Source organism: Plecotus auritus (assembly GCF_963455305.1).
Source record: "Plecotus auritus genome assembly, chromosome: 13".
NCBI classification, from domain to species: domain Eukaryota; kingdom Metazoa; phylum Chordata; class Mammalia; order Chiroptera; family Vespertilionidae; genus Plecotus; species Plecotus auritus.
The window spans coordinates 12,241,834-12,269,520 of NC_137779.1; the positions used below are offsets into that span (position 1 = coordinate 12,241,834).

The window sequence follows — 27,687 nt, forward strand, 5'->3', positions numbered from 1 at the left end:
CCACACACACACACACACACACACACACACACACACACACACACACAGACGCAGAGGTTATGTGGCTCCCAGTTCTTGCCTGTGAGTGGCTGCTGCACCCCCATGTGATTCTGAGACATGAAGTTAAATATTTTGGCTTCCACCTGGCCCCTACGCTTTACTCATCCCTGCTTCACCGAGTCGACATGACAAGGGGGGACCTGTGCTGGCCACAATCTCAGGTTCTCCGGGGCCATGGTGGCCTCACACAGCTCCTGGATCCTGTGCGGGCTTTAGACCTCAACCCCCCCTGCTCCTCTACCCTGTTCCAGGGTGGCTCCCAGCGCCCTAGTCTCCCAGTAGTGAATGTGAAGAGGCAGTGGGGTTACAGAACAAAACATTTATTCTCTCGGGCTATGGTACAAATGTGGCCCCACCATGTCAGATGCTGACTACCTTCTTCTTGGGCCTCAGGTCGTCCCCCTTTTCAGGGATGCTGTCTGGCTGTAAATCCTTATTTCGAGACTCCCTCGCAGTGTAGTTGCTGAGCACCAGCCGCCGAAGGCTGCTGTGGTCCAGGGGGTGGTCCACTGCGCCAGAAGCGAGACTCGGGTGAAGAGTTTGAAAGTCGAACCCAGCACACCTCCCTCCCAGGGACAGTGCCTCTCTGCCCCATTCGTGGGTGCCCAAGGCAAGAATGTCCAAGCCTGGTTTGGGTTCCTCCACAATGCTGGGGTTGGAGTATGACCATTCTCGAGGTTCGGGGAGGAAGAGGATTGGCAGAGATGTACTGCTCAGGAATGCCCGGACAATAACTGTTGTTTTCTCCCGGGTGAGTTTGGTTTAATCTCAAGGAGACAGGGCCACCCCATGTGCCATTGTTCAGGAGGTAGACTGCATAAGGATGCCAGGTGGAGACAGATGAATGAATGATGAATGAATGAATGAATGAATGAACGAACGAACGAACGAACGATGAATGAATGGGCTGAAATCCAGCCCCTACTATATTGCCAAACCATGTGTACTCAAAAGGAGCACCTTTTTCTAATTAATGTGCCCAGAGGGGGTGTCTCTTTTAATTCACACATGTGAGCCACAGAGGTGAGTGAGCTGAGAGAAGCCAAAGTTTATCAACATTCCCTTGAACAGAGAAGACATCTGACCTTGCCATCTATGCCCACAAACCACCTCTTTCAGGAATTCAAAGGGCCAAGGGAAGCTGGCCTAAGGCGGCTGACACCAGACCCAGCTTTCACTCCTGCTAAGTTTCGGTTGCCTCGGCTAAATGGAACAGAAGGCGTGCCCACACGTGCACATGCGTGTTGGCAGGTCTTTCTATCCGTCCCTGGCACACCTGCACGCTTGAAATGCTGCTCAGAGAAGTGGGGCAGCATTTTCAAAATCTACTTTTTTCTCTGATTACTAAAGTGACACAGGTCATTGTAAAAAAAAAACAAAAAACAAACTTAAACAATACAGAATTGTTTAACTCAGAAATGTAAAGTTCTCTGCAAACTACCACCCAGAAATATCCACCATAAATCGCCTCTACATCCTCTTTGTTCTCAAGTGCATAATCAAGGTGTCGTCCTCTTTCCCTCCCTCTCAACTTCCCTCCCTCCTCCTCCTCCTCCTCCTCTTCCTCCTCTTCTTCTTTCTTCTTCTCCTTCTCCTTCTTCTCCTCCTCCTCTTCCTCCTCCTCCTCCTTCTCCTTCTTCTTCTTCTCTCTCTCTCATCATATATATCAGGGTTATGAAGGCCTGTCCTGTGCATTGTATGATTGTTGGATTTTAGCATCATCCCTGGCCCCTAATGCCAGTAGTATCCCCTCCTCCAAGTCATGACAACCAAAAATATCTCTGGACATAGCTAAAAGTCCCCTGAGGAGTAAATCACCCCCCGTTGAGAACCACTGAATATATAGATATATTACATACCATCACATTCTTTTCAGTGGCTGCGTGGTATCCCCTTGTATGTGGGGTGAATGGTAACTTCTTTTATATATATATATATATATATATATATATATATATATATATATATATTATTGATTTTGTACAGAGAGGAAGGGAGAGGGATAGAGAGCTGGAAACATCGATGAGAGAGAAACATCGATCAGCTGCCTCCTGCACACCTCCCACTGGGGATGTGCCCGCAACCAATGTATATGCCCTTGACCGGAATCGAACCCGGGACCCTTGAATCCGCAGGCCGATGCTCTATCCACTGAGCCAAACCGGTTTCGGCTGAATGGTAACTTCTTTAACCAATCTCTAATGAGTGGGCATTTCAGTCACTTCCAGTTTGGGGCTGCAGTGAACATCCTACCACCTTCATCTTAGACCCCTGAATACGTTTTCCCTGGAATACCAATTCCCACAGGTGAGATTACAGGCTTAAGGGGTGTATCCACTTCTCTGGCTTCCCATACATGCTGCCAAACTGCCCTCCCCAAACCAAGTGGGGCCGATTTTATCCCCAGATTCAGGGAGAAGGGCTGGTTCCTCGCCCCCCTCCACCATGAGGGGGAGCATCATGAACTCTGAAAAGAAGGAAGATCAATGGAAGGCTTCTGGATGGGACGGGACCAAGGGAGGTCATGGGTGGAGTGAGACTCAAGAGCAATGGGTGAGGGTGAGAGATGAGATCTTGTGAGCCCCTAATCTGCCAATTTGGAAATTTTGGATATTTTAAGATTCATTTTATTTTATTTTATTAAATATATTTTTATTGATTTCAGAGATGGAGAGAAAGAAAAACATCAATGATGAGAGAGAATCATTGATTGGCTGCTTCCTGCACATCCCCTACTGGGGATCGAGCCTGAAACCCAGGCATGTGCCCTTGACTGGAATTGAACCTGGGACCATTCAGTCCGCAGGGCGACACTCTATCCACTGAGCCAAACCAGCGAGGGCTTAAGATTCATTTTAAATAGTCATAAAACAGTTGTGATTTTAAAATATATCCAGGATAACTAAAAGTCAGGATCTGCGGCGAGGCCATTGGGCCACAGGGAGAAGCATCCCTAAAGGAACCATGCCAAGTGGCCACAGCCAAGAAGGGACCTGATGAAAGTGAAGGGCTCGTAAAAAGGGGGAAACTGAGGCTCAACACTGCAGACCCTCATGACCGCAGGCTTCCCAGGAGCTTGACCCAACGACCTGGGCAGATCTGGGTAGAAAGAGAACTCACCTTCATCCAACCTGTCGTTGAAGGGTTCAGCCCTGAGCACTGGGGGGTTGACCTTGATGGGTTCTGCACTCTTGAAGATGGCAGAGCTACCCCAGAAAGGGTTGTTGAAGGACGGCGGGGTCTCGGTCTCTGTCTCTTCCATATCCAGGAACCGCCTGTAAGACTCTAACAGCAGCAGGTCGTTGGTCTTCTTTTCAATAATGGCTGGGGGAAAACAAGGTGATCAAGATCACCGCCAAGAGGGGAGTCTCGGGGTGGTGCCTCCCGCCCCCCCCCCCCCCCCCCCCCCCCCCCGCTAGAGAGGAAGGGAAGGAATAGGAAGTGGGGACTGCCATGCGCTCTTATATGGACAATGGCTTTCTCTTGGGTTACACCATGCATTCTTAAGGGGGCAGTATCACCCAAAAAGGTAAAATTTGGTTCTTGAGAGGCAAAAAGTAACTGACTATAAGGAAGGGGTGGGGAATGTCTGGCCCTTGGGCGAAATCATTTGGTCTGGCCCGGCCAAGGCATTAGGGGTGAGTTAATTAAATGTTTGACCAAATACAGCAGGCTAATGTTTAAATTGATAATTTATATGGCCCGAGAATGATGTTATAAATATCCAAATGGCCCTTGGCAAAAAAAAAAGGTTTCCCACCCCTGCTCTAACGTATAAAGCACACATATACATGCAGGACATAAACAGCTATTCAGTGTATCGACAGTATTAAATTTTTATGAGGATGGGGCAATTAGGGAACGAATATTTTAAAAGGCTCCTTAGAAGGGGATAATAAAAAGAAGGCTGAGAAACATTGGGTTACAGTAAAAAGTGGAAGGCTTGGACTGCCCTGCTTTAAACTACTGATTTTCCCTCAGTGCTCTGCCTCAGACTGCAGGCCTTGCTCAGGCTGTTCCTTCTGCCTAAAATGCTTTCACGACACCTTCCCTGAATAACCCCTACTGGAGTTTTTAAGACCCAGGTCAGGCCTTGCCACCTGCAGGAATGTTTCCCAGATCTGTCTGGGTTGGGGGCCTGCCCTTTCCCCTGTGTTACATAGCCCCATGCAGTCTCCGGAGTCATTCAGTCATTCTACAGATGATTATTGGATGCCTGCTATGCCAGGCACTGTGGTAGACTGTGGATGCATGGAAGGAAAAATCAAGTATCAACAAGCTGGCAGTCCTGCCCTGATAAAGATCACTTCTTACTTTCTTTTGATAAAAAAGCTAAAGCACAGAGAGGTTCAGAAAGTTGCCCAAAGTCACACAGCTTGTAAGAGTATAATCAGGATTTGAACCCAGGCAGGCGAGCATTAGTGCCCACATGCTTTACCACCAGACTTACTACCACAAAAACAAACAAACAAACAAAAACAAGTCCTCATGCCTGGTGACAGAAAGCTCTGGAAATGGTCCCTAAGGATTTAACGGGCCCCAGCTTGACTCACCAAAGTACTGTGGGAGGTTGGTATCGGTGACCTTCCCTGTCTCCCCTAACTGCACCAGGATCTTGGTGGCATCACAATTTATTTTCTTAAAAAGATTCTCCACTGAGCTCTTGAGTTTCTCCAAGGTCTTTTGGATCTCCTTGTAGCTGTTCTCATACATATTCGCCTCCTCTCTGGTCTTCTTTAGTTTCTCCTGGTGGCAGACCCCGATTCCCACCCCAGGTCAGCCAGGCTGCCACCTTGGGATCAGCCCACCCTAAAGATTTTCAGTGGGGGTGAGGGTTCAGGATCCTCTGGGGCCAGGGTCTTTAAACTGCAGGTTTTCAAACCTCAAAGGGGGTGCAAAATCAATTAATGAGCCTCAGTCAACATTTAAAAATGAAGTAGAACAGAAAAGAAAGAGAAAAATACTAGTATGCCTTGTAGGTAACAGGGTATTATTTAATGTAAGTTTTACTGTATACTAGTACATAATGTATGTATGTATTGTGTACATAACATATGTATATCTATATGTGTACTGGGTAGTTTGTTTGTTTGTTTTATAATCCTCACCCAAGAACATTATCCCATTGATTTTTAGAGAGAGGGAAAGACAGAGAGAAACATCGATCTGAGAGAAACACATCGATTGGTTGCCTCCTGCATGAGCCCCAACCAGGGTCCAGGCCTGGGCCAAGGAGGAGCCTGCAACCAAGGTACGTGCCCTTGATAGAATCAAACCCGGGACCCTTTAGCTCACAGGCCAACACTCTATCCACTGGGCCAAACCAGCTAGGGCGTTGGTTAGTTTTTGTTGTTGTTTTTTTAATTGAAAGCTGGTGACCCATTTATTAAAAATTATAGCCCACCCACAGGAAGAAATATATTTTATATTTGCAGCCTAATTCCTACCTACCTACATACATATGTATGTGTATGTGTGTGTGTGTTCATATATATTATCTAATCAAATGAAATTAAAGTTTCACAAATCAATATTCTTATTGTGTGTTCTAATATTTTCTTTTCTATTTTCTTATTGTGTGTTCTAATATTTTCTTTTCTATTCTGTCTCATTATTTTTTAAATGCTGGTTGCAGTCCAACAAACTAATTTCACCACTCATAGGCTAAAACATTGCTCGAGCCCCGTGGTTCTCAAAGTGGGGTCCCAGGACCAGCAGTGTCAGCTTCAATGGGGAACCTGTTAGAAATACAAGTTATGGGGCTGCAGTGCAGACTAAACCAGAGGCTCTGGGTGTGGCCTGGCAATCTGTGATTTAATGAACCTCCAGGTGATTCTAACGCCCAATGAAGTTTAAGAACCTCCTAGAGTCCACTGGATCGCAAGCTTGCCTTCAAGTTAATATCACGTCGGAGCTTTAAAATATTGGCTGTGCAGCCCAGCTGGTGTATGGTTCTGTGGTTGAGCTTTGACTTATGAATCAAGAGGTCAGGGCTCAATCTCCAGTGGGGGGCGTGCAGGAGGCAGCTGATCAATGATTCATCATTAATGTTTCTATCTCTCTCTCCCTCTCCCTTCCTCTCTGAAATAAATTAAAATATATAGAATATATATATTTGCTGCACAGACCCCAGTCTCAGCTTCAGAGTCACTGGTCTGGGGTGCAGCCTGGGCATCGGGAATGTTAAAGCCGCTGAGGGGATTCTGACTCGCAGCCCAGGCTGAGAATCACTGCGCTCGGCTGAATGCTCCCATGCTTCCAGCATCGCCCTCTGAGTCCTCAACTTGCAAAGGTAAAATGGGCCCTGTAAGGACCCACCCCATTCCCCAGGGCTCTGTCCCCGGTGATCATTCCAAGCGGTCAGCCCTCCCTCCACACCCATTTTCCAGGTGAAGAAACTGAGGCTCTGAGACACACAGCCAGGAAAGGGAAGTCAGGATTCCAACACTCTCTCAACCACTGCACCAGGCGGCTTCCTGTCCTAGCTACTAGAATGTTCAGTGCCCAGGACTGCATTTTTCTCATAGTTCAGCAAGAGCTTCCCTCTCGTTCTAAAGGTGCATCAAAAGTTCACAGTTTGCCCTAGCTGGTTTGGCTCAGTGGATAGAGCGTGTCTGCCTACTATTGACTGAAGGGTCCCGGGTTTGATTCCAGTCAAGGACACATGTCTGGGTTGCAGGCTCGATCCCCAGTAGGGGACATGCAGGAGGTAGCCGATCAATGATTCTCTCTCATCACTGATGTTTGTATCTCTCTCTCTCCTTCTCCCTTTCTCTCTAAAGTCAACAAAATATATTTTTTAAAAAGTTCACAATTTTTTTAAAAAGCCTAATGTGATGGTGATAACATGTGTCCAACATCTAAAATGTTCCAGGCATTTTACATGCATCATCTCAACTCATCCTCACAACACTGACCCAGTTTTCAGATGAGGAATATTGAGGTCAGAGAAGAAAAGTAAACTTGTTTTTAGTTCTCCTGTATCAAGTTGTCTAAGTACCTGACCTTGGGTTCAACTCTTTACTTGAACAATTATTAGTAACAAGGTGAAAGTAACGGTCCTATGAAGTGAGAACAATTATTACCCCCACTTTACAGGTGAAAAAATTGAGGCTCGGAGAGGTTGAATAACTTTCCCAAAGTCACACAGCTAGGAAGTGACTTTCCCGGGGGTTACAGCCAAGCATTTGTTCCCAGGGCCTGGTTGCGTAACTCCTATGCAAAACCCTCCCTTCAAAGACTGGCCCCACCTTTTCTCCCAGAGGGGCTGGAGATGATGAAACGGAAGGTGTGTGGCAAGGCTCCAAGAATAGAACAGATGGAAGCAGAACTAAGAAAGCCGGGAGGCTATTAAGACAAAGCCTCCTGTTTTTGCATTTGAAAAGGCCTCCAGAAGTCCCTTTAATGCCAAAGGAACAAAAAGCTGATGGTGGGAGAGATGCTTGGGGTTGCCTGGTGAGCCCAGCTTCCCTAAGCTGCCACCCTTTAGGCCTTCAAAACCCAGAGACGCAGAGCAGCACTAACCCCAACCTCAAGAAAGCACCTGGACGTTGGGTGACCCGAAGCCGAGAACAAGTCTGTGCCCAGCGTGGGAAGGGTCTCCTTGGACTTGGGTCCTGCCTGGAAGTCTAATTCCTCACACCTGGACTCCTGGGGAAGGCCTCTCTGAGCGGCAGCAGCACAATGGGCATCATGTGCTCTGCTTCCCCCCAGTGGCCCACTAGAGAATGGCACCGCCATAGCTGTCTACAAGGTGCATATGCCAAGAACAGAAATAAGCCAGAGAAGGGAAATGACCTAGGACAGTGGTCAGCAAACTGCGGCTCACGAGCCGCGGTTTGCTGCTCTGTTGACTAATGAGTTTGCCGACCTCTGACCTAGACTCTCGATTCCAATAATTACAAGCTGTTGTTGTTCCTTGTGATTAAACCCCTATCCCAGTGGTCGGCAAACTCATTAGCCAACAGAGCGGCAAAACTCGCGAGCCGCAGTTTGCCGACCACTGACCTAGGAACACAGTTCCTGGGCCAGAAACCATTGGATTAAAAAGGGGCTTTAAACTCAACTCTCTGAATTCACATCTTTGGCAGATGTTTGGTATTCATTCTCCCTTTATACCTGGATAACAAAACCTTGATTGTATTTAGGGTGGCCATGTGCCCAGCTAAAAATTGTATTTCCAACTCTCCTTGGCAATAGGAATGGCCAGTGCGGTGTAAACACAAAAGTCATTGGCTGAGACTTCCAGGAAAGAACTTTCAAGCTGGCTGACTCAACCAGCAAGGCAATATATATGTGTTATGGCTGGACCATCGGCAGCCATACTCATCCTCACAGCTAAGAGGCATCCTTGGGAGTGTAAGCCACACACTGAGGATGGCAAAACAAAAAAGAGGAGCCTGGGTCCCTCATGACATCATTACTTCAGTCTTATTTCTTAACAAAGTAAATGAACTTCCATCTTGATTAGGCCCCAGTTATTTTGGGTCTGTGTTATTGGCAGCTAAATATAATGCAAAGCTCATACAGTATTCCAGCTCCGTGATGTTGGTCAAGTGACTTTGCCGCTCTAAACCTCAGTTTCCTCATCTGTAAAATGGAGCACCTACCTCATAGGGCTGCTGTGAGGATTAAATGAGAGTGCAAGCAAAGCACTTAGCCTAATACCTGGTATGTAGTACTTGCTCAAGATATGTTTGTAATAACTATTATTGATTGAGAACAGGCTACAGCCAGGACAAGGGAGAGAAAAAAGACTGAGGCAGAGATCTGTCTGCAATTTGCCAACCTGGGATAAATTTATAGTTGCAAGGGCCTGGGCTAGGCTCCCTGAAGTGGGGGAATCTTTAAATGGACAAAGTGGCCCTAGGGACAAAATTCTGCAGCAATACCTGTAGCAGAGGCTGCCTGTGACAAAGGGTCAGATCTGCCAAGGTGTGACTCAGGCCAGTAGAGAGTCACAGGGCAGGTTTCTTACTCCTTCTGAGAACCAACTGACAGGCTGCCTGACAGACAGACAGACAGACAGACAAGGGAAATTCCTGTATCCCTTCCTTCCCATCCTGGTCTTACCTCCAGCTGTCTCGTGACAGAGAGGTCATAATCATCAGATCTTTTCTGCTGGGATTGCAAGTAGATGATCTCATTCTGCTCGAGAAAAAAACCAGACCATGAGAAAAAGTGGGTGCTCCTCTCCCCGCCACACCTGGAATGAGGCTGTGCCTCGAGGAGTTTGTGAGGATTTAAATTATCCAATCCAAGGAGCCCAGAACCCCTGAGCCCCTCTTATGCCCCTGGAGGTTTCCTAATTTTAAAAAAGTGAGGGCCTGGCCAGTGTGGCTCAGTGGTTGAATCGACCCATGAACCAACAGGTTGCTGGTTCAATTCCTGGTCAGGGCACATGCCCGGGCTGCGAGCTTGATCCCCAGTAGAAGTTATGCAGGAGGCAGCCGATTGATGTTTCTCTCTCATCAATGTTTCTATCTCTCTATCCCTCTCTCTCAAATAAATAAAACATATATTTTTTAAAAAGAATACTGCACTAGTCAGCAGCAACAACAACAAAAATACATTGCGGGAATAGGATGGTGGATAGCTCATTTTTTTCTGGATAAGTGTCTAGAACAGGGTAGTCCAGTGGTCGGCAAACTGCGGCTCACGAGCCACATGCGGCTCTTTGGCCCCTTGAGTGTGGCTCTTCCACAAAATACCACGGCCTGGGTGAGTCTATTTTGAAGAAGTGGCGTTAGAAGAAGTTTAAGTTTAAAAAATTTGGCTCTCAAAAGAAATTTCAATCGTTGTCCTGTTGATATTTGGCTCTGTTGACTAATGAGTTTGCCGACCACTGGGGTAGTCAATAGAATTTTCTGTGATGGTTGAAATGCCCTGTCTGCGTCATCCAGTACTGCAGCCACTAGCCACACATGGGCACTGAATACTTGAAATGTGTTAGTGCCACTGAGGAACTAATTTTTAAATTTAATTTAATTTAATTTAAACTTAAATTGCCACATGTCGTGAGTGGCTACTGTAATGGACAGGCAGCTCCAGAGCAGGGCTTCTCAAGCTCTAGCATGAACCAGAATCACCCGGAAACTTTATATTCTCTTGAATTACATTTTCCCACAGGCATATACATTATATTTCCCATCTTTAAAGGAAAAGAAGAAACCCAAAAAGAAATCTACCGAAAGATTAACCAATGCTATACCCAGGTGATGGGATGCTTCTTGATTTGGGGTTTCTATTTATACTTTTTAGTATTTTCCAAATTTCGTACATAACCTGAGTAGGTGGCATTCCTCTTCTGCCCAGAACTCTCCCACGGCTTTTGTTTCTCAGCGTGACTGCCAAAAACTCTTCTAGAAATATACTCTGCCCAGCACCCATAGCATCCCTCCCCTCTGGGACTTCAGCCCCCACCCCATCTCTCTCTCCATTCCAGGCACCCTAGCCTGCTTGCACTCTCCTGCCTCAGGACCTTTGCACTGCTGTTTTCTCTGCCTGGAATAGTCATCCCCCCAAAGATTTGCACAGCTTATTCCCTCACCTACAAGTCTGATTAAGCTTAACTTCTCAATGGCCATGCCCCCACCGGACTCCAGAATCCCTCTCTTAACATGCTCCACTGTATCTTTTTAGCCACATTTCTCACTTTCTAATATACTCTATCAGTTATGTGTTTGTTGGGCTTGTTGTTTATTGTCTGTTTCTCCCTGGCAGAAAAGAAGCTCCATGAGGGAAGAGCTTTTTGTCACCTTGCTCACAGCCACATTACCAGTGCCCAGAACAGTGTCTGGCATATAGCAGGTGTTCAACAAATAACGTGCTGAATGAGCAAATAACCCAAAGAACACTTTTTCAACTATAATATACAACTTTATGCATAATGTGTGATAATAACTATGTTAAGTTTTTAAAGCATCACCAAAAAAGATCGGAAAAAAAACAGTTCAAAATGATTGTCTTTAGGCAATGGAATAATGGGTGTTTTTAAAAATTCTTTCTATCCTTAGGTAGTTTCCAAATTTTCTCATTATGAGCATATCTTTCTCTTCTAAGATTTTTAACATATTAAGCCTTCATTGGAAAGCAGAGTTTTCAGGATTTATTCAACAAGCATTTGCAGCTCTATTTAAGCCCCCAAAGGCACTTCTGTAACTTCAAAAAGGAGCTCAGAAACTACTGTTCTGGTCCAAACATCATTCTACAGGTGGAAAATCTGAAGCCCAGAGAGGGCAAGGACCTGCCCCTTCTTCATCAGACACATCCCATCCTAATGCCAGAGACAAGCTGTGTAGCTAAGAGTGAATGGTAAAGATCTAGGTCAATTCTGTTGGGGAACCATTTCCTGGCCATGTTAGTTTCCTCAAATCCCTCTCTATGGCTTGTCTCTGTCACCCCACTGGGACTAGTAAGGTGCTCCTTCCTGGAAAATAAGGATTCCGGGTCCTGCCAACTCCCAGACCATCCTTCCATGTTCCTTCAGATCTCTTTGTATTCAAAGACCGTCCCTGCAATACTGCACATGACCACCAGAGGGGAGTGGTGAAGCACCTACATGGGAGATGGCAAACTCAAATCCAGCTGGTCTGGCTGAAAGAGGGCAGGCTTGGGGGATAATAGGAGCAGGGGACTAAGCTTCCCACGCAAAAGTGGGCAGGAGTTGTCAAATCTGATTTTCCAAGAGAAATCAGAAATCCAGAGTTTCATTTTTAAATGCTAGCAGCTAATAAATTTTTTAATATGGGGGTGGGGGAGACCAAGCAAAAAAGAAGGAAAGCTGCACACATCCTGTTGGGGAACCAGCCCTACCCATAGCTCTAACCACAACCCTCCCAGGTAGGGGTGAAGGCAGATGTTAGAATCCTAATTGTTTTGACCTTTTTTTGTGTGGTTTTTTTGTTTGTTTGTTTGTTTTTTAACCTGAACCCTAGTTTGAGCAGAGATGCCACAAGAAAGCCAAAAGGTAAGGTCTCGGGCACCTCTTCCAATCACCCATCCACCTCCACCCCTTTCATCAGGGACCGCTCCACTGGTTTCTCTACTCGTGTTTCCTCATAACCTGAGTTTAAACAAAAATGTTCTATGGAATTTTTATAAAAGCTTGGAAACTGCTGCTCTAGTGCAAGTAGTCCCTCTACAGATGAGGAGACTGAGGCCCAGAAAGGGTGAGAGTTGGGCCATCTGCATCAGACATGGTCGTCCCAATGCCAGAGGCAGTCTGTGTGGCAAATGGAGGAAAGGAGAGCACCCTCAAGGTGAAATCAGAAGGTCAAGGTCAATTACTGTTTGGGAACCTTTACTAAATGTGCCTCCCATTGTGTGCAGGGCCTTCTTGGGCACCAGGAATGCAGAGGGAATACACTGTGAGTCGGACATTCTCCATCTCCCCCAGAATCTACCTTCCTACCCTCTGGCTTGGGTTGGGCCTAGCCAATGAGAGACACCAGCTGGAGATTACAGGGCAGAAGGAGAGTGAGGTTGGGGGTTACTTGCCCACTCCTTGGCAGGTCACTACTTTGGTCACATCCCTCCAGGAAGGGCACACAGGCAGCTTTCTCCACACACCTCGCTCCTGATTCCAGAAACTGCTCTCCTCCCCTCCCCTCACCAGTTCTGGAGCCCTCTCCTCTTGCTGGTCCTGCACTCTCCCTTCTTAATTTTCTTTGTAAATAGTCCCTTTTAAAAAAACTCACCTCAATTTACCCATTTGGGGCATGCCATCTGTTTCCTGGGACAACCCTAACTGATACAACTGCCTCCATTTCCGCCATTTCTGCATGCCACCTATACTATTATTATCTATCAACCTACTATTACCTCTTAATAGTCTTTAATTCAACCAAACTTTATTTTAATATGTTGATCATTATTTGTTTACTATTTTATTACTGATCACACTAATAATATCCAAGTCACAAGTGTGCTCTGCCAGCTACTTTTTTCCTAATCCTCATTAAAATTAACTCATCACTGGTAAATTAAAACTTTCACCTATATATTCTAGCTATGATCTACTTACACAAGCCCCACACTCAGGAAACAGTGACATTACAAAAGGAAGTGGCTCCTCTTGTCATATAAACAGAACATTGAGACCTCAGAGGGGAGAATGAATCCCCAGAGGAGATGACATTGGTGCAGGGCAGGGACTAATGAGCAGTATTTCATTAGAAGAAGGGCAAGGGGATGGGGAGGAGGAAGCAGCACAAGGAAAGCCTCTGGGGAGGGAAATGCATGCCACAGCTGGGTCTGGCAGCTGCAGAGGCAGCCTTGGGGGTCGCAATGGGAGCGGAGCCTGCAGGGGCAGGTTGAAGCTAGTTTTGAAGAGCCTGGGGTGTCACCCTGAGTTTAGACTCCATCCTTTGCAGACATCCCAAAGGCTGTTTATGTATGCTCTGGGGAATAAGTAGCCAATCAAGTTTGGGAAATGATCGGTTCAACGAAGGCAAACAGGTTTCTTCACCACAGGACTTGTCAGAGCATTTACTAATGCTCAAGGACACCAAGTCTCTCCAAGATGAATTGACCATCTCCTCTCAATTCTGTGAAGCTGTTGATTAACAGAGGGCAGCAAGCTTTTGAGGCAAAGAGCCAGATATATTTCTCAGGATTTATAGGCCACGTATGGTCTGTCTTATATATTATTCTTATTTTTTATACCCCTTTAAAAATATAAAAACCATTCTTAGCTCATGGGCTATGCAAAAATAGACCACAGGCCATATTTGGCCATGGCTACAGTTTACTGAACCCTGGATTATAAAACATGCCATGGATAATAGATGTCACTTGGAGGGAGGGGACATGAACACATTAAGTGTGTACATCAACTGAAAGGCAAATACCAATTCCAGGAAGGTTGAAATGCAGGCAGGACATTGGGGGAAATGTAGTGTTTCCCAAATTGATTTGACCTTGAGGCCCTTTTTGTTGCAGAGCATCCCACAGAGTGTTCCGAAGAGCCCCCAATGGGGAACGCTGCTGTGGGAGCGGGCCGGTCTCAGGCCTAGGAGAGAAGAGTGGCCCTGCCCAGCCAGCATGGCTCAGTGACTGAGTGTTTGAGTGTCAACTTACGATCCAGGAGGTCACAGTTCAGTTCCTGGTCAGGGCACATGCCCGGGTTGCGGGCTTGATCCCCAGCGTGAGGCATGCAGGAGACACCTGATCAATGATTCCCTCTCATTATTGATGTTTCTTTCTCTCTCTCTCTCTCTCTCTCTCTCTCTCTCTCTCTCTCTCCCCCTTCACCTCTGAAATCAATAAAAAAAAATTTTTTTTTTTTCAAAGAGTGGCTCTGACCTGGATTTTCTCAGTCTTCTTCTGCATCGTCTCCATGTCATTGTTGAGCTCTGTGACATACGTGAACCGGGCAAAGTTCTTTTCCTCCTTGGCCAGAAATTCCTCAATGAGCTGATTCACGTTCCCATTCTCAGTCAGCTTCAGCAGCCGGAGGTGGGCCACCTCATAGCTCTCAAAACTCTCACCCTTGCTCTTCCTCCTGGCCTTCTTTGGCTTGAGAGCTAGAAAGGAAAAGCCAGCAATGTGAGTGTGGAAAGGAAGGCGCTCAGTGCAGTGCGCAGCAGAGACGTGTTCTGTGTTTGTTATTATTGTGCCTTGGGGAGGACGCTAGGCTTTCCCAGGAGATGGGGCAGGAACTTCACTCCTTAATTGCTTCACAAATATCTTAACTGCACACCTACTATGTACCAGACACTGAGTGGGGCTCTGTGAGTACAAAATCTTTGCCCCATGGAGCGTTGGTGGGGGAATCAGACCAAAAGAAGAGCCGAGTTAAAAAAAAAAGAAATCCAATAACTACCACTGTGGCCTGAAAATGGAGGTGCTGTGATGGGGAGCTGGGTGGTCAGGAAGTCCTCTCAAAGGATGAGACATTTGAGCAGAATGAAATTCAAGGAAGCCCTGGGGACAGGGCCTGAGACAGGCTCCGAACCTGGCAGGTTCATGAAATCAGAACCAAGAAAGTTCTCTAAACCTTGCTCTCTGCAGCCTGGATACCTGCGATAGTTCCTACTCTCCTGAACTCAGTCTTATCTCTCTGATTTGGTCCCCATGTGGCAATTAGAAGGATCTTTCTAGGCACATCTGGTCACATGACCCCTTTACATGTTGTGGCTCTCCATTGTTGTTGGGCTGAAGCTAAAGCTTCTCAGCCTGGTTTACCATCTGGTCCCTCTGCCCTCAGGAGAGTATACCTTCTTCCTTTTTGGCCTGCTCTTCGAACTCCATTCGATCATTCAGCTTGATGAGCAGGAAGGATTTGAGCTTGGTCTCGTGGGCATAGACACGCTCCAGCTCTCGGATCTCTAGGTTGTACTGAGAGATGTCCTTCTGCTGGCGATCCTTCATGGCAGCCATTCGAGCCGTGGCTTCCAGTCTGGGTGAAGGGGGCACAGAGCCTGTGTGTCCAGAGGACCCTCCCCTCTCCCTGCCAGCCCAGAGGGACTTTCTGCCAATGACCATCACTTCCTTTAATCAGGGAGTGGATGAACAACCCTCTTTACCTGAATGACAGGAGCTACCAGGTCTAGACCACTCCCAGGAAATTCTTCTTCTTTCATCACCACCAGAACACACATCACCATCATCACCTCCACCATCAGCATTATCACCATCACCATCATCACCACTTGTCAATTACTATGTCCCAGCCACTCCTTAATACATATATATTATTTAATCCTCACTACCACCCAAAGAGGTCCTACAACAATATAGGAGTGTTGGAGCCAGTATTTGAACCAGATCTCACTGACTCCAAAACATGTGCTCTTCAATGCTGAACTGTATGTCTTTTGGCCCTGTGAGTGTAAAGCCAGGGGACTGAGAGAGACCCCTAGGACTAGAGGCAGGGGCACCTGAAGGAGATAATATAGCATAGAGCTTTGGATCTCAGCTCTGCCATTTATCTGGATCTCAGGTATTTTGGCATCTGTAAGCCTCCACTTCCTGGTCTATAAAGTGGGGGTGTAACTCCTATGGCATTTGTGAGGGTTGAAATATTACCCAAAGCACCCAGCATCAGGCTTGGCACACAGTCAGTGCTTAGAGTTATTATGATGATTTAAGGTTCCTCAACACATAAGCACCGGAGGCAGGGGTGGCCCAGAGTAGGAAATTAGATGCTCAGCGGGGATCTAAGAGACATTTTTTCCCGAGGGTCTCTCCCTCAGCCTACCTCTGCTCATAGGCCTGAGCGGACTGCTCAATGGCCTCATTCATGGTTTTCTTCTGCATTGACAGGCGCCGATGGAGCTGCTGGTAGACGTGGTCATAAGCTGCCTTCTCATACCGTAGGTCCTCAATCTCCTTCCGGAGTTTAGCATTGGTGGTCAGCATCTTGTTAAAGTTTGTGGTGACCTGTGGGGAGGGGTGTGCTTCAAAACAGGGCTCCTTCCTAGGGCACGAGATAAGCTTCCAGAAAGCAGCGGGAGGGTTGGGAGGTCTTCCCCAACCTCCCACCCCAGGCCCAAAGGACAGCGGCTTGCAGCACTGCGTGAGAGGCTGAAGTTGGCACCAATTGGCTCAGTGGCCTTTGACAAGTTACTTCGCTTGCATTTCAAATTTCTCACCTATTTTTATACCTAACTTCTGGATTTCAATAATTACAGGGGAGAGGGGAACAAGATAAATGATACCCTGAGGAGCAATCAGCCAAATCCAGAAAGTAGAACTTTCTATAGGACAATTGACCTGGTCTCTTCAGTAAACTGATGACAGGAAAGAAGTTGGGATGGGGCTGTTTTAATGCAGAGCTTCTCACACTCAGCACTGTTGACCTTTGGGCTGGATGATGCACTGTGGTGGGGGCTGTCCCGTGCTTTGTAGAGTGTTAAAGAAGCAAGACACTACTGAATTGACTCAGGAAGAAATAGAAAATCTGAACAGACCGCTATCAAAAAGCCGACCTCTACAGACCAGTCATCATTAGATCATGTATGCATTTACTAATTCATTCAATCAACAGAGGTCTGCTGAGCACCGACTGTGAGCCTCACACTGTGCCAGGCATTACTGATTCTTAACCACCGTTAGCCTCACTGGGGTTGTTAATAATAGTGCAGCTCTAGCCGGTTTGGTTCAGTGGATCAAGCCTGCTGGGACTGAAGGGTCCCAGGTTTGAGTCCAGTCAAGGGCACATGCCCGGGTCGTGGACTTGATTCCCAGCAGGGGTCGTGCAGGAGGCAGCCAATCAATTATTCTCTCTCATCATTGATGTTTCTATCTCTCTCCCTCTCCCTTCCTCTCTGAAATCAATATAAATAAAAATATTTTTTTAAAAATAGTGCAGCCGCTTTCTAGCTTCGGCTTCCTGGGCAGGGTCTCTCCTGCTGAGCCCCACAGGTGAGAATTAAAAATTGAGTTCCAGAGAGAGAAACCAAGATGGCAGCATAGGTAAGCACCTAAACTGCTGCCTCGCACAACAATTTCAAAACTACAACTAAAAGACAGAACGGACATCATCCAGAACCACAGGAAGGCTGGCTGAGTGGAAATTCTACAATTGGAAGGAAAGAGAAAAACTCACAGAGAATTGGAGGTACGGCAAAGGGTCTTTGTGCGTGCAGAGAGGAAGGGCAGCTGAGAGCATGGCTGACTTTCTCTGGCGGGAGGGGGAAGGAAGCCCCCAACTGCACTGAACCCCAGTTCCGGGCGAAACCCCATGGACCCAGGCTCATACAGGAGGAGTCTGGACTGTCAGGTAAAGAGAAAGGCACCGGAGACTCGGAGACCCGGGGGAGACCCGGGGGAGCCGCGGTGGGCAGGGGTCTGGAGGCGCGCACACCAGTGTGCACAAAGACTGCAGAGGTTGCCACAGGCTTTCCCTAGCAGAAGGGAGTTGGAAGCTCCTGACTGCACTGAGCCCCAGTTCTGACTGCACTGAACCCCAGTTCCAGGCGAGCCCCTGGGGACCCACTCTCTTGTAGAGGGAATCTGGACTCTGGGGCAGAGACTCGGGAGCTGAGAAAGGAAGAGGTCTGGAGGCGTGCGTGCACGCCCGCACACAAGGGCAAGGCTGACGGGAAGCCAAGACTGTCTGCTCCGCCCTGAGACTCCACCCCATCCAAGCTGAGCACAGAGGCTTTTGCAATTTGGCAAGTCTAATCCTATAAGGCTGTCTCCAGCACCGAACTTCTCCCAGCATAGACACAGCTGATCCTCACAGCCAACTGGCCTGGAGGTCTATTCCTCCCAGTGATACCAACAACAATCAAGACTTAACTACAACAAGGCTGTACACACAGTCCACAAAGGGATGCACCAAGAGTATCCACCTCAGGTTACCTGGGGAGGCCGACCCACTGGGCCATATAGGGCACCTACCACACAAAGCTACCCTACCAACTCAGGGAAGCAATGAAAATGCGGTGACAAAGAAACAGATCACAAATGAAAGAAATGGAGGAAAACAAACGACTGGATATAGAATTCAAAACCACGGTTATAAGGCTTTTCAAGAATATCCTAGAAAAGGCCGATAAATATAATGAGACCCTCGAAGATATGAAAAAGGACCAACTAGAAATTAAACATAAACTGACTGAAATAAAAAATATTATACAGAGACCCAACAACAGACTAGAGGAACACAAGAATCAAGAACTGAAATACAAAGAAGCAAAAAACACTCAACCGAAAAAGCAAAAAGAAAAAAAAATCCAAAAAGTTGAAGACAGTGTAAGAAGCCTTTGGGACAACTTCAAGCGTACCAACATCAGAATTATGGGGGTGCCAGAAGAAGAGAGAGAGCAAGATACTGAAAACCTATTTGAAGAAATAATGACTGAAAACTTCCCTCATCTGGTGAAAGAAATAGTCTTACAAGTCCAGGAAGCACACAGAACCCCAAACAAAAGGAATCCAAAGAGGACCACACCAAGACACATCATAATTAAAATGCCAAGAGCAAAAGACAAAGAGTGAATATTAAAAGTAGCAAGAGAAAAACAGTTAATTACCTACAAGGGAGCACCCATACGACTGTCAGCTGATTTCTCAACAGAAACTATGCAGGCCAGACGGGAGTGGCAAGAAATATTCAAAGTGATGAATAGCAAGAACCTACAGCCAAGATTACTCTACCCAGCAAAGCTATCATTCAGAATGGAAGGTCAGATAAAGAGCTTCACAGATAAGAAAAAGCTAAAGGAGTTCATCACCGCCAAACCAGTATTATATGAAATGCTGAAAGGTATTCTTAAAGAAGAGGAAGAAGAAAAAAGTAAAGATAAAAATTAGGAACAACAAATACATATCTATCAACAAGTGAACCTAAAAATTAAGTGAATTAAAAACCTGAGGAACAGAATAATCTGGTGAATATAATAGAATCAGGGGCATAGAAAGGGAGTGGACTGGTAATTCTCAGGGGGAAAGGGGTATGGGGGGGTTCAGGAAGAGACTGGACAAAAATCATACACCTATGGATGAGGACAGTGCGGGGGAGGTAAGGGCAGAAGGTGGGGTGGGAACCGGGTGGAGGGGAGCTATGGGGGGTGGGGAAAGGAGAAACAATTGTAATAATCTGAATAAAGATTTATTTAAAAAAATAATAATAAAAAAAAATAGTGCAGCCTATGTCCAAGCCCGGGAGGTTCTGATTCAGTAACTGTGGAAGGGGTCCAGCAACCTGCATTTTGACATGCATCCTAGGCATTCTGCGCATGGCAGCAAATCACGGTGCAGGGATATTAAAGAGATACTGCCCTGCCCTCAGGCAGCTTCCAGGCTGGGGGCGGGGGGGGGAGGCAGACAGAGACCAAGTCAAATTTGGTTCAGCCACTCCTGGGTAAAGCTCGGTGGTCATAGTTTTGGCAAAGCTACAATCTCTGTGTAGTGAGTTAGTGACAAACTTCCCTCCAAATCAATTCACTTCCTTCTCTTCTGGCTGGTGTCCTGGGAGCTGCATTCTCACAGCCAGACTGGAATGTGTTGTTTGTACCTGCCCAGCATTCCTTCTCCCTTTCTTTATGCTTTTCTAGGGGAACCACTTCTCCTTCCATCTCAGACCACATCGTTGGATAGGGCTGCCTTCTCCAATTTGGTGGGAGGAGGGGGCGAGGGGAGGAATGCAGTCCAAGGGTAGCCACATGACTCCAGACCGCAGTGATTGATTCAGGGATGGGCACGGGACCAGCCTGGCCCCATGAGAACCCTGGGACTTGTGTCTGAACGCTTAGGAAAGAGAGACTCCCTTTCTGCTGATGTCTGTTCACATTGGAGGCTGCCCAAGAATGAAGTCCACCCAGAGAAAAAAATGGACAGATAAAGTGTCCTAAAGACATGTTTGGAGCACCTAGACCCACCTATGCCTGAAGGTACCACTTCTTCTCTAAAATTTTCACTTCTATGACCAATACATTAGCTATTTTTGCTTATACCAGTTTGCCACAAAATCCTGCTTAATGCCAAAATCACAGTAGACTGAAGGTGATCAGGAAACACCACTTACTTTTTATCAAGGTATGCATATCTATGCCTACTATTTCTCAGAGACATCAATGACAACCAAAAGGCACTCGCTCTAATAGAGGCATGAGCAGATTGGCATGGGGGAGGAAAGTCTAACTAATTCTGCCTGGTGAAGGGTAATATTTGAGCTACTTCTTGAAAACAAGTAGGAGTTTATGAAGCAGGGAACTAAGAGTAGGCATCCCAGAAAGGGGGGAGGGAAGGGGGAAAAGTAGAGGGTATGCGGGCATCTGCATGTGCTAAGGTGCAGAGAGCAAGAAGGAGAAAGGCACCTTGGGTAACAATGGGCCAACAAGAGAGGATGGAACAGAGTGGGTGGAACAGAGTGAGTGGATGGTAAATTCTAACAGGCTGCCTGATCTAGACGTACACCATTAGTTCACCACCTCCTGAGTCTGTCTACTAAATGAGTATATATATTCTGCTAATGGCTCCACAGACATCATTCTTTACTCTGAGCAAAAAGAGGCAGAAGAGATGCAAATCAAAACGACAATGCGATACCATCTCACACCTGTCAGAATGGCTATCATCAACAAATCAACCAACGACAAGTGTTGGCGAGGATGCGGAGAAAAAGGAACCATCGTGCACTGCTGGTGGGAATGCAGACTGGTGCAGCCACTGTGGAGAACAGTATGGAGTTTCCTCAAAAAACTGAAAATGGAACTCCCATTTGACCCAGTAATCCCACTCCTAGGAATATATCCTAAGAAACCAGAAACACCAATCAGAAAGGATATATGCACCCCTATGTTCATAGCAGCACAATTTACAATAGCTAAGATTTGGAAACAGCCTAGGTGCCCGTCAGCAGATGACTGGATCAGAAAACTATGGTACATCTACACAATGGAATACTATGCTGCCATACAAAAGAAGGAATTATTACCATTTGTAGGCACCTGGATGGAATTAGAGAACATTATGCTAAGTGAAATAAGCCAGTCAATGAAAGAAAAATACCATATGATCTCACTCATTTGGGGATAATAAAAAACATTATAAACTGATGAACAAAAAGATAGATACAGAGGCAGTAAAGCATCAAACAGACTGTCAAATTACAGCGGGAAGGTTAGGGAGAGGTGGGGGAAATAAGAGATCAACTGAAGGACTTATATGCATGCATATAAGAGTAACTAACGGATGCAAAACATTGGGGGGTGAGGGCATGTATGGGAGTGGGGTGGGGGGGGGGCAATGGTAAGATATGTACACATATAATACCTTAATTAAAAAAAAAAAAGAGGCAGAGATGTTTGCAAAGCTGCAGAGAACCCTTTACGTACAAGATTCAAACGTGTCTCTAACGTGTGGATCTGTTTTTGCAGTTTCCGGGGGTTATGGGCCTCCTGTATTTTTGTGAAGATCTGTTTTTGGTTTACAATTTTTTTTTCCATCTGAGTAATCTGAAAAGATTTAAAAAAAAAAGAAAGAAAACCCAGCTGTGTTAACATCTGTATGGGTACATCCAACAGTTTACTAACTTGAGTGTGCTAACAAAAATTGCAATGTTCTTTCTTTTCCTATAAATAGAATTTTAATTTCTCAGATATATGCTCAATTCAATTAAATCCTAGCCAGTTTGGGGTAAAATGAGTCGATTTAGAGGGTTTTTGGTTTGTTTTGTTTTTAATCCTGACCTGAGGATAGTTTTCCATTGACTTTTAGAGAGAGTGAAAGTGAGAGGGAAAAACAGAGAGAAATATCAATGAGAGAGAAAAACATCGATTGGTTGCCTCCTGCATGAGCCCTGACCAGGGTGTGGGATGGGGAGGAGCCTGCAACTGAGGTAAGTGCCCTTGACCAGAATCAAACCTGGGACCCTTCAGTATGCAGGCCGACACTCTATCCACTGAGCCATAGCAGCCAGGGCAATTTAAAGTTTTTGCTGTAAATTTCATTCACCTGTGGGCATAAATTCCACCTTACCCTAACCCAGTGGTCGGCAAACTGCGGCTCGCGAGCCGCGGTTTGCCGCTCTGTTGACTAATGAGTTTGCCGACCACTGGGATAGGGCCTTAATCACAAGGAACAACAACAGCCTGTAATTATTGGAATCAAGAGTCTAGGTCAGTGGTCGGCAAACTCATTAGTCAACAGAGCAGCAAACCGCGGCTCGTGAGCCGCAGTTTGCCGACCACTGCCCTAACCCATGGTTCCCAACAGAAAGTTTCCAGCAGGTATTTCCCCCACAAAGGGCCTTCTGTAACCTTGTGGAGTGTTTTGGGGCTCTTGCAATGATGGGACTCTAGTGGCAATTAATGAGTGGGTCAGGAGATGTCACACATCCTGGAACATCTGAGACAACACCAGACATCCAAGAATTGTGCCCCATCCTTGGTGACTGTCCAGTGCCCCTCTGGAAGTTATGCAGCTGTAAAATCCTCTATAATTTTCTGTATCTAGAATCAAGCTGTCTCCTACATATAAACACAGTTTATTTAAAAAAATAATTGATAAGTAAATATCCTTTTGGTCCACATTCCTCTTGAGTATTGTATGTTACCTGCAGCCAAAAGCATCCTAACTGTCACACCATGAATGCTATCCACCACTTTATATAACCCCTGATCTCGCAGCTCTATTAATCCATTTCTCCACTGTGTTCTCCAGTGCCTCCTCACTGTACTTTGAGTAAATTTTCAAATTCTTACTGCATCAGTCAGGAGATGTTTGGTTATGCTACAGTAACAAACACCCCCCAACTCAGTGATTTAAAACAAGAAAGGTTTCTTCCTCATCCATGCTTCATGTCTATCAGTGATTGGTGTTTGCAACTGATATTAGTCAGATTTTGGATTATACCTGAACCTTCCCTCTAGCCAATCCCTGGAGGTAAAGTAAGAATTTGGAAATTTATTTGAAGTACAGTGGGGAGGCACTGGAGATCATTGTGGAGAAATGGATCAATAGAGCTGGGATCAATAGTGGTGGAGACAGTGACCAGTCACATTTAGGAAAGTGAAGACAGGAGGGGTGTTTATCTGCCCTAAGGTATCATAGGTACTTCTCATACCCTTTCCCCTTGCTCTGTGTTCTGTTTGGCCCTTTAAGAGTAAGACCATACCTTCTCATCCAGTTCAGCCAAGAGCATTTTCATCGATTTAATCAAGGAGTCGTAATCCTCTTTGGTTTGCAGCAGGAAACGCAGCTCCATATAGTTTTTCTCATTCAGATCCAAGTTCTTGGAGGACTTTATGAGATTCAAGTGCAGGGTGATCTCATCCTGCTCTTCTTGCAGGGTCTTGATTTCCTTGCTGTTAGGACAGGAGTTCATGATTAACCCTGAATCCTGAGTTCAACTTGATCAGACACTCCAGAGTCCTTCGCTGTGAAAGGAGACTCGGAGAGGTATAGCCCACTGAAGCAGTGGAAGGGACCTGCCCAAGTCTTCAGTCCAGGTCTGGCACTCAGATCGCCTGCGACCCAGTTCACTGCCCCATCCGCTGCTCTGCCTTCCTCCTAGGGGCATTTCTCCCCCTAGGGAACAATTTGGAACTGTGCCTGTCAAAACCATTACCCAGACATGGCGGGGGCCCCCACGTTCTCTTTTGCCCCCAGCTCACTGGCATCTGTCTGATTCCGCAGACTTTCTTTCCAGACTTTACAACCAATTATTTCTAGTAATGAAAGGCAAACCCATCAGACAATTTTTCAATTTTGAATCAACACAGTAACCCTAACTTCCACTAGTTTCTGTACTTGGGGTGCTAACGATTTGTTAAATTGGCTGACCTGAGTCTCCTCCTTTCTCTCCCTCTGTCTACTGTGGAGAAGAGAGAGGGTGGGGGGTATGGGCGAATGAGGGTTTCAGAAAGAGAAAAGGCTCAGGAGACTGCACAACAACTGAACAACTGAAAACAGCACCGAGGCCAAGTTTCTGTGAACACTGGGCACCCCACACCCGCTGCCCAGTGCAGTTTGCAGGCCAGCTGCCTCAACATCCTCAGGGAGCTTGGAGACATGCAGAGGCCCAGGTCCCAGCCCAGGACCTACTGAATCAGAATCTGCTCTGTAACAAGATCCTCAAGTGACTCGTATGCCCGTTGAAGTGTTGGCAGTGCCATACTAGAACAGCGTCTGCAAAGCTTTTTCTATAAAGGGCCGAAGAATAAATATTTTAGGTTTTTCCGGCCAGACGGTCTCTGTTGCAACTACTCAACAAAGTAACCATAGGCAATGCATGAACAAATAGATGTAGCTGTGGCTGTTTTATTTACAAAAACAGGCAGCCAGCCAGACCGTCCTTTGCTGACACTGTCCTAAAACAGCACCATGCAATAGAACATTTTGCAATGATGGCAATGGTCTCTGGCTGCGCTGTCCAATAGCATCCACCAGGCACGTGTGGCTTTGAGCACTTGCAATGTGCCTAGTGCAACTGAAGAACTGAATTTTCAATTGTATGTAATTAATTGCAATTTTTTAAAATATATTTTTATTGACTTCAGAGAGGAAGGGAGAGGTGGAGAGAGAGAGAAACATCAATGTTAAGAGAGAATCATTGATTGGCTGCCTACTGCACGCCGCTACTGGGGATCAAGCTCACAACCCAGGCATGTGCCTGACTGGTAATCAAACCATGACCTCCTAGTTCATTGGTCGATGCTCAACCACTGAGCCACACAGGCCGGGCAATTGCAAATGTAAATAGTCACATGTGGCTAGGGACTACCAGCGTGCACACCCAGTTCTAGCACATCTGGTCTTCCAAACCTGGCAGGTGGGACTTTTCCCCCATTTAAGCCCAGGCACAGATGTGCAGGCTGGGGACTGCATGGCCCAAAGGAGCACCATCTGCTTGAAAAAATATTGATTTGTTGATTTATTACACTTTTCTGGGAGACACTTTATCTTGTTCTAACAAACCTCTACATGATGACGTTTCCAACAGATGGCAGTACATTGTCTCGAGAAAGGGTGCCTTTTTCTAACTGACATGCAGATCCCATGTGGACTAGCAATGGCTGTGAGTCAAATCCATGGAAAATCTAAAGAGCCCCTTTTCCCTCTCTTCCGACCCCCACACATCATCTAACAGCAAGCTCTTCTTTCTAATAATGGACAGCTTCTGCCTGTACAAACATTAGGGATGGAGCTGAGAAATTACATTCCCTTGAAGGGAATCTAAAAATACCTGTTTAATGTTTGCTTATGTAACCTCAGGAAACACTTTCCTACTGCCCAAAGAAACTATACATACCATAACTCTAGAGCAACCCGATTTCAAACATTCTATCTTTTTTTAAATATATTTTTATTGATTTCAGAGAGGGAGGGGAGACAGAGAATATGAAAGAAAACCATTGTTCGGCTGCCTCCTGCAGGCCCCACCTGGGAACCGAACCAACACCTCCTGGTTCATAGTTCAATGTTCAACCACTGAGCCATGCCAACTGGGCCAATCATTCTACCTTGCAGATCCCATAAGGATGCACAAGCAAGAAACATCCTCTGGGACAGCGGTTGCCAACCAGTGGTCTGCGGACCACTGGTGGTCCGTGAGGTCCGAAAGGTTGGCGACCGCTGCTCTGGGTGTTGACAGCCTGGTGACGTCTCCTTCTCTGGGCATCCCCACCTCCAGGGCTGGGACCATGGGAATGATACCCATAGCCATCTTGTGTCCTAGGCCTCAGCCCCACCTCCAGCCACTGCTGACTGTTCCAGGAGTAGACATCTGACCCAACCTGTCCCAATCAGATTCTCTCTCTCCTGGGAATTTGGGATTGGAATTGATTCACAACAGTCTCTCTGTGTGACCTTTGGTAATTCAAGAGTTGGAGGCAGCCTGGCCAGCGTGGCTCAGTGGTTGAGTGTCAACCTATGAACCAGAGGGTCACGGTTCGATTCCCAGTCAGTACACATGCCAAGGTTGTGGGCTCAATCCCCAGTGGGGGGCGTACAGGAGACAGCTGATCAATGATTATCTCTCATCATTAACGTTTCTGTCTCTCCCTCTCCATTCCTCTCTGAAATCAATAAAAATATATTTGAAAAAAGAAAGTTGGAGGCAGCCATATCCCACCAGCCGTGGCTGAGATTCAGAGAGAACACCCATGTATAGAAAGAAACAAGACCCAGAAATGGTTTCTCATTTGGGTCCTTCCTTAAGACATGGGTGCCCTGTTCCCCTGGGAGTCCCTGAGATACACTGGATTCTGAGAATAAATCCCCCTGCCCAATGAAGCTATCCCAAGTGGTCCTCAGATTGGGTTCAGAAGTAGGGCCCTGGCCAAAGCCCCATGAGAGGGCAAGCCTCATGAAACCAAAACCAAAGCCAAAATTTTCTCCACGTTCGCTTAGTACAAAACCCCAACCATCACTCACTGCTGATTCAAGATCTTCTGCTGGGAGCTAAAATTAAAGGACTTCCGACTTTCCACCATCTTCCGGAACTGCTGCCTCAGCTTCCGAAGCTCCACCTCAGCCAGCTGCTCTTTTTCCTTCTCTGAAGGTTCCTGGGGAGTTTCGGAGTCTTTTCTCCTGACCTTCTTTGACTGGGTGAGACAGAGAGGGCATGAGCAACAAGTTAGGTAACCAGAGAAGCCCACATTTCAGCTCAAGGGCAGAGGACAGGGGCCCCTGGGGCAAGGCTGGAGGTGGAAGATCATCCTTGAGTGATGTCAACTGCTTATCTGTTACATGGGAAACATCCCCACCCCCAGGGTCCCAGAATGGACAGGAGGCGAGGCCCATTATTGCATACTGAAGAGGCAGCCTTGCTGGGTGACCTTGGGTGAGTCACTGCACATCTCTGAGCCTCTAGTCTCTCATCTACAAAAGGGCACCCATAAATTTGTTGTCAGGATTCAAGGAGTTGAGATGTGTATACTGGACGGCACAGCACCCAACCCACAGCAAGCTGTCTACACGAGAGCTATTACTACCTACCATCGGCATCTTGAAGGAATTGTGCTTTCCCTCTGCTCAGCCAGCAATTGCTCCTTCCTCTCTCTGCAGTGCCCTGTCCACAGAGGCAAAAGGGGGAGAACCTGTGAGCCACCCCTGTTGGAGGTGCAGGACCCAGAAGCACCTTCTCCCCCTCCCCCCTCCTCCCACAGCTTGGCACATGAGGAGGGCACGGCAGATGGCTGCCCGGGTGTGAAAAGAGGCTTCTTCTTCTTC

The 27,687-nt window shown here is 46.6% G+C and overlaps 1 protein-coding gene across 1 annotated transcript; it reads right to left on the bottom strand.

Annotated features, from left to right (window-relative positions):
• Positions 1-360: 360 nt before the first annotated feature.
• On the bottom strand, positions 361-27,687 carry CCDC63 (coiled-coil domain containing 63). The gene is made up of 11 exons (XM_080650122.1): positions 27,454-27,687; positions 26,890-27,059; positions 23,630-23,819; positions 21,849-21,968; positions 16,262-16,443; positions 15,279-15,460; positions 14,365-14,585; positions 9,133-9,207; positions 4,614-4,806; positions 3,181-3,384; positions 361-569 (listed from the first exon to the last, which is right to left on the bottom strand). Exons 1-11 carry the CDS (start codon positions 27,460-27,462, stop codon positions 421-423), a joined length of 1,695 nt encoding a protein of 564 aa, XP_080506248.1. The 5' UTR covers positions 27,463-27,687; the 3' UTR covers positions 361-420.